This window comes from Canis aureus, chromosome 3 (assembly GCF_053574225.1).
Source record: "Canis aureus isolate CA01 chromosome 3, VMU_Caureus_v.1.0, whole genome shotgun sequence".
Lineage (NCBI taxonomy): Eukaryota > Metazoa > Chordata > Mammalia > Carnivora > Canidae > Canis > Canis aureus.
The window spans coordinates 80,965,913-80,979,602 of record NC_135613.1 but is presented as its reverse complement, the minus strand read 5'-3'; the positions used below and the strand labels follow the sequence as shown (position 1 = coordinate 80,979,602).

At 55.9% G+C, this 13,690-nt stretch overlaps 2 protein-coding genes across 5 annotated transcripts; one reads left to right on the top strand and one right to left on the bottom strand.

Annotated features, from left to right (window-relative positions):
* Positions 1 to 82: 82 nt before the first annotated feature.
* On the bottom strand, positions 83 to 7,627 carry FOXRED1 (FAD dependent oxidoreductase domain containing 1). 4 transcript variants are annotated; one of them, XM_077894114.1, is made up of 11 exons: positions 7,502 to 7,627; positions 5,362 to 5,582; positions 4,355 to 4,465; positions 3,961 to 4,079; positions 2,788 to 2,882; positions 2,418 to 2,519; positions 2,010 to 2,086; positions 1,665 to 1,825; positions 1,422 to 1,551; positions 915 to 1,019; positions 83 to 706 (listed from the first exon to the last, which is right to left on the bottom strand). In XM_077894114.1, exons 1-11 carry the CDS (start codon positions 7,584 to 7,586, stop codon positions 452 to 454), a joined length of 1,461 nt encoding a protein of 486 aa, XP_077750240.1. In that variant the 5' UTR covers positions 7,587 to 7,627; the 3' UTR covers positions 83 to 451. The 4 variants fall into 4 exon arrangements, with proteins under 4 accessions (XP_077750240.1, XP_077750241.1, XP_077750242.1 ...); XM_077894115.1 differs by having other exon boundaries at positions 5,510 to 5,582; positions 7,502 to 7,571; XM_077894116.1 differs by lacking the exon at positions 7,502 to 7,627 and having other exon boundaries at positions 4,355 to 4,485.
* Positions 7,628 to 7,881: 254 nt separating this feature from the next.
* Positions 7,882 to 13,625, top strand: SRPRA (SRP receptor subunit alpha). The gene is made up of 14 exons (XM_077894107.1): positions 7,882 to 8,111; positions 8,643 to 8,726; positions 8,990 to 9,153; positions 9,301 to 9,461; positions 9,693 to 9,852; positions 9,965 to 10,118; positions 10,331 to 10,422; positions 10,523 to 10,641; positions 10,782 to 10,868; positions 11,173 to 11,345; positions 11,445 to 11,658; positions 12,056 to 12,219; positions 12,307 to 12,405; positions 12,546 to 13,625. The coding sequence occupies exons 1-14, from the start codon at positions 7,995 to 7,997 to the stop codon at positions 12,672 to 12,674; spliced, it is 1,917 nt and encodes a 638-aa protein (XP_077750233.1). The 5' UTR covers positions 7,882 to 7,994; the 3' UTR covers positions 12,675 to 13,625.
* The last annotated feature ends 65 nt before the right edge of the window (positions 13,626 to 13,690 follow it).

The following is a 13,690-nucleotide window of genomic DNA, read 5'->3' as shown; positions in this document are numbered from 1 at the left end:
TCCTCCCAGCCTGGTGTCAAGGGCCAGTGGGTGCTTCAGAAGCAGGTGCCGTGACGTGAGGCAGAAGGGATGGAGGACTGGATGGCAAGAGTAATCACATTTATTGCTTGATGACTAGGGTAGACAGTCACTACATCCGGGCCAGGCTGCCCGAATGCTCCCTGCCTGGGTACCAGGAAGGAGCCGGTCTCGGTCACATGGTCAGGTATACTAGTAGTCCAGCTGTACTACTTCGGTGGGTCGTGCAGTCTCACCCATCACTCTGTTGGCCTGGGCCTCAGGTGCAGTGCCTCAAAGCCCGTCGGTCTGCCTGCCTGCCCCGCCGCCGGATGAGCAGGGTGTGGGGACAGGAGAGCCTGGGTTAGTGCTGGGGAAAGCCATGGTGAGGAAAATGTGCATGTGGGCCAAGGCTGACGGATGGGGCAGCGGGGCCCATCTGAGAGCTTACGGCTCAGACGATATTGTGCTCCTGGACCTTCTCTCCCAAGTAAAAGCGGCTGAAGAGAAAGGGGCTCAGGTCGATAGTCTGGAAGTGGCCTTGCAGCACCATCTCCGCCACGGCTCGGCCCACGGCAGGGGCCTGCTGGAGTCCATGGCCACTGAAGCCCGTGGCAAAGTACATGTTGATGACTAGTGGGTGGGGACCCACCACACCATTCTGGTCAAAGGTGTTGTAGTCGTAATAGCCAGCCCAAGAGCTCCGAGCCTGCGGGTGGACAAGATGCTGGGGTGCCCGGGAAGGTGCCGGCACACGCCGCCCTCGCTCCTGCCCAAGAGTCAGACACGGTCTGACCTCCCAGCTGCTGAGGGGTCGATGAGATGGGTCCTTAGCAGCTGTGAGGTGGAGGGCACGTGACAGCGGACAGGCTCTCCAAGGGGACCGAGGTGCTCAGGCTCACCGGCCTCCCACTTACCTTCAGAGTCTCAAAAGCTGGTACCCTCTGGGCCAAAGAGGGCCACACCTTGTCCTGGAAGAAATCATGGTCCACTTCCAGGTTCCCTGGGTCCGGTTCCTCCTCCTGCGGTGAGAGTTGGGGACATGGCTTATGCTGCCTGGGACACGAGGGCGGGCCCCACTGACCCCGTTACTCCCCTCAGTAGGGCTGGCACATCAGCAGGAGTGCTGGCCCCCCCAAATAGCCTGGCTCTTTTTTTTTTTTTTTAAGTTTTTTTTTTTTTTAAGATTTTATTTATTTATTCGTGAGAGACACACAGAGAGAGAGAGAGAGAAAGAGATAGGCAGAGGGAGAAGCAGGCTCCATGCAAGGAGCCCGATGTGGGACTTGATCCTGGATCTCCAGGATCACACTCGAGGCTGCAGGCGGCGCTAAACCGCTGCGCCACCAGGGCTGCCCGGCCTGGCTCTTTAGTGATGGCTGGCCTGTGTCTGCTGCCCAGCACCCCAACCCCACCTAGCTTACCTCGGTGGGGCTACAGCCGCCCAGATAGTTGTTGCCCAGTCCTTCCCGGCGGAAATAGACCCCACTAGGATCTACGACGAATGGGGTCTCCAGGCCCGGTCCCTGGGGGCAGTGCCACACGTACACGTACCTACCATGACCAGCAGGTTAGAAGAGCCCTCCCTTCCCACCACGAGTAACAACCCCTTACACTGCCTCTTCCCCTCTCCCACCAACCTCCTCAGCTGCCCTGAGGGGACTCACCTTTTCCTCGGCTCCACAGGTAGCTTGGTGCCCTGCAGGGTGCCCGGTGGCCCCTTCCCGATACCAGCCAGCTGTGCGATCTGGCCAGACCAGGCCCCCGCTGCGTTGATCACGATGGCACATTCCACGGGCTGGTACTCCAGGCTGTGGTCTACCTTCACCTGCAGGCACCAGAGGGGGAGGGGAGGCAGGGCCCGGGCCATACGCCGGGTGCCATGACAGGTGCATTTCTTCCTGAGCCTTAGTTTACCCAGACTGGAAGTAGGTAGAAAAAGATCAAAGTGACAGCTGTTGCCTTTTGTGCCCCTCCACTTGGTAAGGAGGATGCAGAGGCTGGGAACTTACATGGACTTCATGGATCCTTTTCAAAGTCACCTCTTCCCCGCTCCTGGTCTCCATGTGGTTGGACGAAGAGATAAAACCTGCAGAAAAAAGAGAGGAACTCCTGAGGCCCGAAGAGGACAAGATTGGGATAGCAGGGGTTTCATGAGGGGAGCAGGCTGGAAGGCTGGGGCTTTCCCACAGAGATGGGGGGACCAGGATGAACCTGGCCACTTGGAGGACAGGAGGGTGCTGAAACCTTCCAGCATGAGTAAGTCATGCAGAAGGCTAGTTAGGAGCCAGAGTCGGGATGCCCAGCCCCCAGGGAGAACTCCCTCGCCCCCCAACTCTTGCTTAGCTCGTGAGTGAAGCTAAGACCCCATCTACGCCGGCACCCCGGGAAGCAGAGCAAAGAAGGGACCTCAGACTCACGTGTCACCTCTCCATGGCAGAAGAGGACCCCCATGGACTGGACCTTCCGCCGAAGCCCCTGAAGCAGACACCAGGGGTCAAACCAACCTTCGTGCTCCATCCCTGTGAGGAGCAAGAGGACTCATGAGGCGGGGTCAGGACCCTCCCCTCCTACTGGATTTCCTGTGCCCCTGACCCCTCTTTAGGGCTTGTAAGCCAGGGGAAGTCCTGCTGCCCGATGCACCAGAGTCAAATCCTGTGGAAGGACACAGAGCTAGCACGGCCCAGGGGGCAGGGGGGCAGCACTGCTTCTTGGTGTGGCTACAGGGTGCTGAGACTCCCAACCCAAGGCGCCCCATGAACCCTGAGCCCCTCTGCAAGCAGGCCTCACCGTAAGACGCCAAAGCCACGCCCTCTGTGTTTATCCAGGGAAATTTGTTCCGAAGCTGCTCAGGAGACATCAGGCAAACTTTGGCTCCTTCCTGCCTGAGAGAAACGTGTGTGCACGTGTGTCAGAGGGGGAGTGAGCAGAGACGGAGAAGTACAGACCCCACTCCACAAGTGGGGGTTCGCCTCATTTGTGTCACTTCTCTGCCCCAAACTCCCCAAGTTTTCCTCCTTGCTGAGTGGGTGGAGACCAAGCCTCCCAGCCACAGCTCTTCACCTGACCCCTCTTTCCTTGCCTACACCCTCATATCACTTTGGCTAGGCTGAACCCCGTCATCCCCTGATTATTCCATGTCCTTTCACGACAGCGCAGGTCACTTTCTCCACTTGTGCCTGGAAGGGCCTTCCTGCCCACTTTCTAGTACAGTCCCATCCACCAGCACAACGACCCCCCAAAGACAGCAACACAGATCCTAAGAGGACACACTCGCAAGCAGACTGCCTGTGTTGAATCCCAGCGCCACCATTAAGTGCCCGTGCCTCAGTTTACCCACATATAAAATGGTGGCTATTTGGTGGCTAAATGAATAAACGCTGCATCTGAGACATCACCTGATGTCCCCAGTAAGACTTGCAAGTCTATCTGCTGAACACGTGCACTCCTGACCAATCGTGAGACTCACTCAGGAGAGGGGCTGCCCAAACCGGCCTGCTGCCTGCATTTTTATATGTGAGTGACACTCGGTCGTTTATATTTTCGCCCATGTTTCGTCTATGTCTGCGTTTCTTTCAACTGCAGAGCCGGGTGACTGCAACAGAGACCCTATGCCCCCAAAAGCCTAAAATACCGACTACCTGGCCCTCACAGGAAAAATGTGCAGATTCCCGGGTCCTTCCCTAGAGGTTGTGGCTTATTAGGTGTGGGATTTTCCAGGTGGTTCCTATGATCTGGCAAATCTGGGAACCACCACAGCAGCGTGTTGGTCCACATGTGTTATAGCACCTGGCACAGGGTCCTGGGGGTCTGCATGTGTCTGTGGTTCCCGACAGGCTGTGCTTCCACACAGTAGGGACCTGTCTTAGCAACTCGCCCATTCCAGTTCCTCACTTGGAATCGGAGCTTGCTGAGTGTACGCAGCTGAGTGAGGAGCAGCCTGCTGGTGTGCCAGGTACCCACCTCTGCACCTTCACGTTGCTCTCCATGAGTGCGGCACCCTTTTCTGAAGCCAGCAAGAGATAACCTGAGGGGTTGAACTGGATGTCCAGGGGAGGGTCATCGACTACAGCCAGGTACTCCTGTGTGCAAACAAAGAAAAAAAAAAAAAGGCTCTGTAGAGAAGTTGATTTAAAGAATGGAGGGAGAGCTCTCCTGGCTTCTTCACCAATACCTCCCAAGACTTAGAGGAGTCCCCCTCTGGGTTCCACCACCGGGGTGTGGGGGGAAACTAGAGGTTCCCACTCCTAGGTGCCCGAACTGCTTCTGCTCCCTGATCCCCTGGCCAGGGGGCTACTCCTCTCTCTGGGCTAAAGGCATGGTCCCCACCCCCACGCCCAAGTCTCTTTGCACGTACATTGATATTGCGTAGAAACTCAATGGAAAAGAGGGAGAGCTGGATGTTCTCGGGCACGGAGAACTGCTGGCGAATGCCGCCCACAGAAAGCACGGTGGACGCCCGGGAGTACTGTGGGAAGACAAGAGAGGCTGAGGGGGGCCAGCACCCCGTCCGTGTGAGCACCCTCCTGTAGCAGAAGCACCTACAAGTAGAGCACAGTACTACCTGCGGGCTTAAAATCTAAGAGGAGCAGAGGCAGATAAACCCGCATGCAGGCCAACCAGCACCCAAAGAGGACAGTAACCACTAAATCCTTCTTAGCGGATGGGCCGAGCAGAGAGTCAGGCATCTAAAGGGCTGGGCACGTGGCACACATGGGAATGGTCTGGAAGCTCAAGGGCAGGAGATTAACATTTCATCTACTAACTGGAAGATGGAAGGATGTGACCAAACTAGCAAGATTCGTAGTTAACTGGCAGTGGCTTGACTAGGAACAACGGGGGCGCCTGCGTGGCTCAGTTGGTTAAGTGTCTGCCTTCGGCTCAGGTCATGATCTTAGGGTCCTGGGATGGAGCCCCACATCAGGCTCCCTGCTCAGTGGGGAGTTTGCTTCTCCCTCTCCCCCCTATTATGCTGTCTCTCTCTTTCTCAATCAGATAGATAAATAAAATCTTTGAAAAAAAAAAAAAAGAATAGGAACAATTGAAGTGCAAAACCTGAGAAGTCATAGAACCAAAAGGGGGATGGGAGAGCTGTCTGTTCACGACAGCTGGAATACAGGCTCTCTTTGCGCCCAGAAGATCCAACATGGTGAAGTTTGCTTTTAAGAGCAAAAACCATACAGCCAAAGTCTCTAATTCATGGGAGGAAAAGCCTGGGACTATTCCTCAACAAGACCCAAAGTACAGTTTCTGCCCTTTGGACCCCCAAAAACTGACGTCTTTCCTCCCTCCACTCCACTTGCCCCTGAGTAAGATCGGAGTCAGTGCCCCACTCACAACGCCACCCTCCCCCAGACCTCTCACCGTGTGGTCCCGTTCCACCACCAGCACCCGAATGGCACCTCGTGGCTTCTCCAACCTCTTCAGCCAATAGGCCACAGACAGGCCAATCACCCCACCCCCCACAATCACCACATCCGAGTGTTCAGGAGGCAGGTAGCTGGTGTCGTACAGTGGATTCCAGGCTCCTCCGGGAAGGACTGACTGGATCTTCTTCTTAATCTCAGACACCTTTCCGTTCTGGTCTGTGGGATGCAGTTATGGTCAGAAGGCCATATGTTTTCTTTCCAGGTGGTAAGGGGTTAGAGGATGGGCTAAGTGGACCCTGAGCAGGCTGTGCCCACAGCTGGCCTGTCTCATAAGGTCAGCTTCACTATGTGATCTGCGTGCCATTAGGCTCTCTGCCTTCTCATGTGGTGTGCCCAGCAATGCAAGAGTCAGCTTCTTAAAATGAACACTCTATCCTCTCTCCCTAGGTGAGGGGACTTAGGCAGGTTTACCTCCTGTGCAGGCTGCTCTCTCCTCTGGGCCCCAGGCTCACAGATTCAACTGCATGGTCCTCTTGTCTTGGATGTCCTAGGCTCCTGGGCCAATGGGTCCTGGCACACCCCAAGCTGCAGTGCCCTCTGAAGCATGATACTCCGAGGGGCATCTTATCCTGGATATCCATCGCCACCAGCAAAGCTACATTCATGTCCTATTTATCATCAAGTCCTGATGTCTTTGCCTCCTAAATATCTCCCCAATCTGTCCTCCCATTCCCCCCATCTCTGCTACCACCACCCTAAGCTCTCCCCTAGACTAATGCAAAAGCTTCCTAATTGTTCCCAGTAATTCCCCTCTTGCCCACCCAACTCTCTTCTGCGTGTTGGCTAAAATATTTTCTAAGCACTAATTTAATCACATGCTCGGTTGCTTAAAACCTTCCAGTGACCATTACTCCAAGGATAAAAGTCCAAAGTCTTTAACATGGCCTGTGAGACACTGCACAGCCCGGCTCCTGTTTACCTTGTTCTCTCCCTCCTCCCCCACTCCAGCCCTGACACCTTAATGGCACTTTATTTCCTTCTTCCCACCACAGGGGATCGACATGGGGGTTCTCTCTGCTTTGAAACTGTGTCCAGTGGCCCAGTGGTTTAGCGCTGCCTTCAGCCCAGGGCGTGATCCTGGAGACCCGGGATCGAGTCCTGCGTCAGGCTCCCTGCATGGAGCCTGCTTCTCCCTCTGCCTCTCTCTCTCTCATGAATAAATAAATTTTTAAAAATCTTAAAAAAAAAAAATGAAACTGCGTGCACTTCTTTGCTGTTAAGGCCCTGCTTCCCTTCCCCTTCAGCTCAGTTATCATTTTCTCAGGAAAGGCTTTCCTGCCCCCCTACACTGTCCAAATCTCCTGTCGCGCCATCTCATTGCCTCCCGCAGCGCATCTGCAACTCTGAATTTATCTGTGATTGCGTCACGCTGTGCTGTGCCTGCTTTCTTGGCCTCTCGATCTCCGACCCGGCACAGAACCTGGCGCACCGTTAAGCGCCCTGAATCAACGAATCCTTTTGTCTTTCACACCTAACTCACGCATCTCCAAGTCTTTCCACGGACTCGCATGTTTCTCCGACCTGGGCTTACCTCCCCCGTCCACGCTGCCTTCCCCATGTCTACACCAACTACACGGCTTCTGCTAGCGCCTTGCACAAAACCAATGCTTCTCTTGAGCTTTTGCTCGGGTTCCTCAGGACGTGGGACCCATCTGCCCCCTGCGCTCCTGCAATCACGCTGGCTGCGGGGCCCAGCGGGAGTCCACAGCTCCCTGGGCACCTGCACCGACGTGCACGCTCTGCTCCCCCCGCCCCCCGCAGCCGCACACCCGGCACCGCACCCTGCCCGCGAGCGGGGCCTCCTGCACGTCTACCGCTGCGACCCCCCCGCCTGGCTCTGCTCTTCGGTGGTTGAGTCGAGGCTTGCAGCGATGTGGCACCTGTCGCCTGAGAAGGCACCCTCGGCGTCCGTGCAGCGCTCGGGCCTCACCAGCTCGGCCCGGCAAGCGCAGCCCCTTCTCCCGGCCGACCCGCTGTCCTTGCACTGGGGGCCGCGTCCTGAGTCCCGAAGGCCGCACAGGCGGCGACCGGGCCCACCCGACAACCGCGATACCCTCCGCTGCCCTCAACTTTACCCGGAGCGGAGCCTCCGCGGCGTGAGCCCAGCCCCCGGGCCAGCAGGGCCCGGCCCCAGCGCGGCCGCGACGCCGTCCGCAGCATGGCCTCTGCGCGCCCCGCCGCTCCACGCCGGACCCTGCCCCTTCCCCGCGCCCCGCCCCCTCCGCCGTCACTGCTCCGCGCCCCGGGCCGTTCCGACGAGCGCGCCCATTGGCCAGCGGCGCCCCGGGCCCCGCCCCCGCGCTAGAGGCGGCGGCTCGCGGCGCCCCGCGCAGGCCCGCCCCCACCCGCCCCCACCCGCCATTGGCGAGCCTGGCGACGGCGTCAGCACTGCGCGCCCTCGGGCGGGGGCGGGGGCGGGGGGGGACCCGGCCTCGCGGAGCGGAAGTGCGGCTGAGCCGGTTTCCGGGGCCGCTGGTGTGACGTGTCCCGCGCCTGGCGCAGCAGGAAGCGGCGGCGATCGCGGCCTGAGCTCCCGGCGCCGGCCCCGGCTTCTTTCCCGCTGCCGCCATGCTCGACTTCTTCACCATTTTCTCCAAGGGCGGGCTTGTGCTCTGGTGCTTCCAGGGCGTGAGCGACTCCTGCACCGGGCCCGTTAATGCGTTGATTCGATCTGTGCTGCTGCAGGTATCGCTCCCCGCGGGCCCCCCGCCCCCGCCCCCGCCCCCCCAGCGGGCGCCCGGCTCGCCCCGGGACTCGGCTGCCCCCCCCCGCCCTCGGGCCGAGTCCCCGCGGCGCTCCCTCGGGTTTCCCACGGTTCCCCCAGCGGCCCCCCCCCGCCCCCAGCGGCCGGCCCTGCTGTTTCGGAGGCTGGGTGGGATAGTGGAAAAACGCCTTTAAAAACCGTAGGTAAGTGAACAGCGGCTGGTCAGTCTGACGCTATGACTACGTCCCCCCGGCTTGCACGTGTCTAGCCTTCCCCCGACCTGTTTCCCTCCCCCCGACTTGGTGCCTCCGCCTCTCCCTGATGGGATGGATGCTGGAGAGCGAGGACCCAGCATCCTCCGGGCCGGGCGGGGCCGGGGCCGGGGCCGGGGCCGGGGGCGGGGGCGGGGGCGCCTGGTTCTTCCCACGGGTAGTCCCGGGTAGTCCCCGAAGGGCGCAAGCCTGGGGTTTCTGGGTGGTCTGGACGTGTCTGAGACCTCCTCTTCTTTCCAGGAAAGGGGAGGTAACAACTCCTTCACCCATGAGGCGCTCACACTCAAGTATAAACTGGACAACCAGTTCGAGCTGGTGTTCGTGGTAAGCGGAGGTACTCCCGAGACGTCGCGGTCACACTTTGAACGCAATTCTGATTACTAAGAGAATCCTAATTAATGGCACCCAGTGTATATGATGAAGTAACTGAGAAGCCGGGGAGGGAGGACCGGGAGAGGGAAGGCGCTGCCGCCAGCTTGGCTGCCCCTCAGGTCAGGGAAACCTGCCAGGCCACGGAGCCGGCCTCCGGAGGCCTGGGTTGAGTTGGCTTGTAAGCAGATCTGTTGGCTCCGTTTCTCCCTGAACAGGTCGGTTTTCAGAAGATCCTAACGCTGACGTACGTAGACAAGTTGATAGATGATGTGCATCGGCTGTTTCGAGACAAGTACCGCACAGAGATCCAACAGCAAAGTGCCTTAAGTCTATTGAACGGCACTTTTGATTTCCAGAATGACTTCCTGCGGCTCCTTCGGTGAGAGGCCTCCCCTCTGCAGAGTCAATGTCTGCGCCCTGATGAGCTCCCTTCATTCCCGAGGGCGGTTCAGGGTAGCACGTTGTACTGAAACACACCTCTACATCTGATTGACCTCTTGGTGTGAGGGTTCTTTCTCTCTCCTAGCGAAGCAGAGGAGAGCAGTAAGATCCGTGCTCCCACTACCATGAAGAAATTCGAAGATTCTGAAAAGGCCAAGAAACCTGTGAGGTCCATGATTGAGACACGGGGTGAAAAGCCCAAGGAAAAAGCAAAGAACAGCAAAAAAAAGGGGGCCAAGAAGGAGAGTGAGTTTGAACTCCTTGGACATAAGAGGGGCATGAAAAGTTAATGGCAGTAAGGACTGAAGTTGTTCCCTGTCTTTCTGTCATTGCTTGTCTCCCCTGCTCAGTGCCCTATCACCCCTGGTCCTCGTGATACCCTGCATGTTTGTTCCTAGCTTCCTCTCAAGGACTTGGAGGACTCTTGCCCATTGTTCCAATTTGGTCATCTTTCACCAGAGAGTTTTCTCCTAACAGGCTCTGATGGCCCTTTGGCTACGGGCAAAGCGGTTCCTGCCGAAAAGTCAGGTCTCCCAGCGGGGCCAGAGAACGGGGTAGAACTTTCCAAAGAGGAGCTAATACGCAGGAAGCGGGAGGAGTTCATTCAGAAGCATGGGAGAGGTCTGGAGAAGTCCAGGTGAGCATTCTTTCACCATGAATCCTGGGATCTCGCCACACTGGGAGCAAAGGGGCTCCTGGGTGGATGTTTCTTCTTCACTTGTAAACTTTGGTGCTGTAACCCTTTACAGCAAGTCCACGAAATCAGATGCTCCGAAGGAGAAAGGCAAGAAAGCACCCCGGGTGTGGGCACTGGGTGGCTGTGCTAACAAGGAAGTCTTGGATTATAGCGCTCCCACCACCAATGGAGCCCCTGACGCTGCCCCGCCTGAGGACATCAACTTGGTAAGAGAAAACGGGCCAGTAAGGATTACCTTTATTAAGAAACGGGAGGAGGTAGAGACCAGGAGGGCAGGCCCTTTAGTGTCTATGAACAAAGGGGGTGGGTTATGTTTGGAGTTTTCTGAATAACAGAGTAGTGAGGACATGGCAAATCCCGGGCTGCTCTGCCCTCAGTGTTCCCGATCCCATCTTGTTCCTTTCCCTGTACCCTCCAGATTCGAGGGACTGGGCCTGGGGGGCAGCTTCAGGATCTGGACTGCAGCAGCTCAGATGATGAAGAGACCGCACAAAATGCCAGCAAACCCAGGTAGGGGAATTTCAGGTGGCGGGTGGTATGTGTGGCTCCAGGAGGGATGAGCCTGGACTCCTGCCCTTTCCTATGGATCTGTGATCTCCTGTGCCTGCAGTGCTACCAAGGGAACTCTGGGTGGCATGTTTGGGATGCTGAAGGGCCTTGTGGGGTCCAAGAGCTTGAGTCGTGAAGACATGGAATCGGTGCTGGATAAGATGCGTGATCATCTCATTGGTAAGTTCTGAAGAATAGGTGGACTTAAGGTTTATGGGCGAGGGGTGGTGGAGAGTAGAACCACGCAGAGTTCTCATCTGTATCATAGGGTTGTTTACTGTTGACGTGGCTAGCCCTCACACCTGTCCCTGTCTTTCCAGCTAAGAATGTGGCAGCAGACATTGCAGTCCAGCTCTGTGAATCTGTGGCCAACAAGCTGGAGGGGAAGGTGATGGGGACATTCAGCAGTAAGTATCCCCCCTAAACCCAGAAAATGCTCAAGGCATAATGTGTACCAGGAGGTTAAGCACATTGATGTCCGTTTTTAGTAGGTGTGTGGCTTTTGGCAAGTTCCTTCACCTCTAAACATCTACTGTGTAATTTAGACTTGAAGTTATCAAGTTAACACTTGTAAAGTGCTTGGAACAGTGTCACATGTGGTGTGGATTCCCAGGACAAGATCCTTGTATCCTCCAGATCCCAGTTCCTTTAGGTGTTGGGTCTTCTTGGGGTACATTCCTTGCATTTCACAGATCCACTGCCCCCTTTTAGCGGTGACTTCCACAGTAAAGCAAGCCCTGCAAGAGTCCCTGGTGCAGATTCTGCAGCCACAGCGTCGTGTAGACATGCTCCGGGATATTATGGACGCCCAGCGTCATCAGCGCCCTTATGTTGTCACTTTCTGTGGTGTTAACGGAGTGGGGAAGTCTACTAATCTTGCCAAGGTCGGTACAGCTGCCCACCACCTCTGAGGTCCTTTTTTTCATGCTCTAAGTCTTAGCCATTCTCATTCTAGGGACTGATTTCTTTGCTCTTTTGCACAGATTTCCTTCTGGCTGCTAGAGAATGGCTTCAGTGTCCTCATTGCTGCCTGTGACACATTTCGTGCTGGGGCCGTGGAGCAGCTGCGCACACACACCCGGCGCCTGAGTGCCCTACACCCCCCAGAGAAGCACGCTGGCCGCACTATGGTGCAGTTGTTTGAAAAGGGCTACGGCAAGGACGCTGCAGGCATTGCCATGGAAGCGATTGCCTTTGGTACGGTGCACAGGACAGGGGCAGGGTTGGGGGGCTGCTGTGGACCCCTTTCCTCCTTGGGATTCGTCGAGGATCAGGGTTCCCCTCCTACCAACTTACTGCTCAGTAGCAAGTCAGGCTGGAGAACTTGACATCAGGAGTGGCTAACTGCAGGCAAAACTAATATATTCCAATCAAGAAAGCCTGTTACACATCTCTTTTATCCTGTGGGCAGGACGGTCTTGACCACAAAGCACAGAACAGGTTTTTGCTCACACTACCTTATAACCAGATCCGGAGCCCGAGAAAGTAAACACACAGGCTTTTAATATATAGTCAGGTTACCACTTCTTGAGAGAAAGCTGGGATGAGCAAGACAGTCTAGAAGTTTTGAGTTGACCGCTTTTTTTCTCTCTAGCACGTAACCAAGGCTTTGATGTGGTGCTGGTGGACACAGCTGGCCGCATGCAAGACAATGCCCCTCTGATGACTGCCCTGGCTAAGCTCATTACTGTCAACACACCCGACTTGGTGCTGTTTGTGGGGGAGGCCTTAGTAGGCAATGAGGCCGTGGACCAGCTGGTGAGGGCTAGGGCCTAGTTCTTTTCCCAGCCTCAGCTTTGGGCAGCTGGGTACTTCTTGTACTTACACCATGTTTCTCCCTTACAGGTCAAGTTCAACAGAGCCTTGGCTGACCATTCTATGGCTCAAACACCTCGGCTCATTGATGGCATTGTCCTTACCAAATTTGATACCATTGATGACAAGGTAAATATGGATGGTACAGGACAGCATGAGATGGGGAGGGGCATCCTGCTCAGCGGGGGCGGGCTCCAAGGCTGCCTGTTACTGAGGGGATGGAAAGAAGTGGCTCTGAGTTGATTGGGTATCCCCTTTCTCCACTTCAGGTGGGAGCTGCTATTTCTATGACCTACATCACGAGCAAACCCATCGTCTTTGTGGGCACTGGCCAGACCTACTGTGACCTACGCAGCCTCAATGCCAAGGCTGTGGTGGCTGCCCTCATGAAGGCTTAACATGGCTCTTGCCCAAAACCAAATCACTGCTTCCCCCAAAGCCCCTCTTCCTGTATCAAGAATGTGCTTTAGAATACGTGAGTGACTTCTCTTCAGTGTAGTACAGAGGCAGAGTGAGGGGAGTTCTAGGGGCCTGCAGTTCCCCCTGCCCCACTCCTTGGCAGCCCAGCCTCCACCTGCGAGGGCCTAATCATGTTACAGTCCACTGCCCATCACCCCCGTCCCTGACAGTCATCCTTCCTACTCAGGCATTCCCTTCTCTCTGCCTACACACTCAGTCTCATTACAGCTTTGACCAACGGTTGGAAGATCCAACACCAGAGCTTTGCTAATTCGCACGGTCACAGGGATGTCTGAGCACAATGAGCAGTCGAGACTTCCAGAGCCAGCTCTGGGTTATCCCTTGGATCCACAGCTTTCAGGCCCCTGGGGCCAGGATGATACCCACCACACTATGGCAGTGTATGGCCTGTTCCAATTGCTGCTAATTCTTATGATGACCCCATCCCCACTGTTTCCTCAAAGCATTAGCTAGGCCAGAGTGATTTGTTAGAAATGAACAAAAGGAGTTCCTGCTTCCCTCAAAAATAAAGGGAGCTGAGCTGCAGTGTTGCATTGGGCTTCTCAGCCTTCCAACTCTTCCCTGCTCCCAGAATCCAGATGTAAGCTTTGCATGTTCCCTTTCCTGGGAGAGAACCAACTGTCAAAAGGGTATACAAGTTGCCCCTCTCCCCCACCCCACTCTTCACCTGAGTGGATCCTGGCTTTTCCTCCTCCTCCTCTCTACAGTGCCTGGTAGACAAGTGCTACGTTGAAGAATACAAACCTCTTGTTAAGACTTGTCCTGTAGCTTGGTATTACAGATGTGCTATTAGTGCAATAAGGTGAAGGCTGTCTGCCCAGAGAAATACATAATTTATATAAGAAAATAAATTTCATAAGTAAATTGCCTTTTACGTCTCGGAGTTATTTTATATACAATTCAAAAAGTAAGATTCCCCCATCACACTAACTAT

Bases quoted from the DNA above. Each gene is read 5' to 3' on its own strand.
- FOXRED1 (XM_077894114.1), bottom strand. From the start codon at position 7,586: ATGCTGCGGACGGCGTCGCGGCCGCGCTGGGGCCGGGCCCTGCTGGCC. The intron at 2,883-3,960 runs GTGGGTACCTGG...CGTTTCTCTCAG, and splicing joins AGCAACGTGAAGGTGCAGAG to GCAGGAAGGAGCCAAAGTTT. The intron at 1,020-1,421 runs GTAAGCTAGGTG...CTCTCACCGCAG, and splicing joins GCGGCTGTAGCCCCACCGAG to GAGGAGGAACCGGACCCAGG.
- SRPRA (XM_077894107.1), top strand. From the start codon at position 7,995: ATGCTCGACTTCTTCACCATTTTCTCCAAGGGCGGGCTTGTGCTCTGG. The intron at 9,154-9,300 runs GTGAGAGGCCTC...TCTCTCTCCTAG, and splicing joins GACTTCCTGCGGCTCCTTCG to CGAAGCAGAGGAGAGCAGTA. The intron at 12,406-12,545 runs GTAAATATGGAT...TCTCCACTTCAG, and splicing joins TTGATACCATTGATGACAAG to GTGGGAGCTGCTATTTCTAT.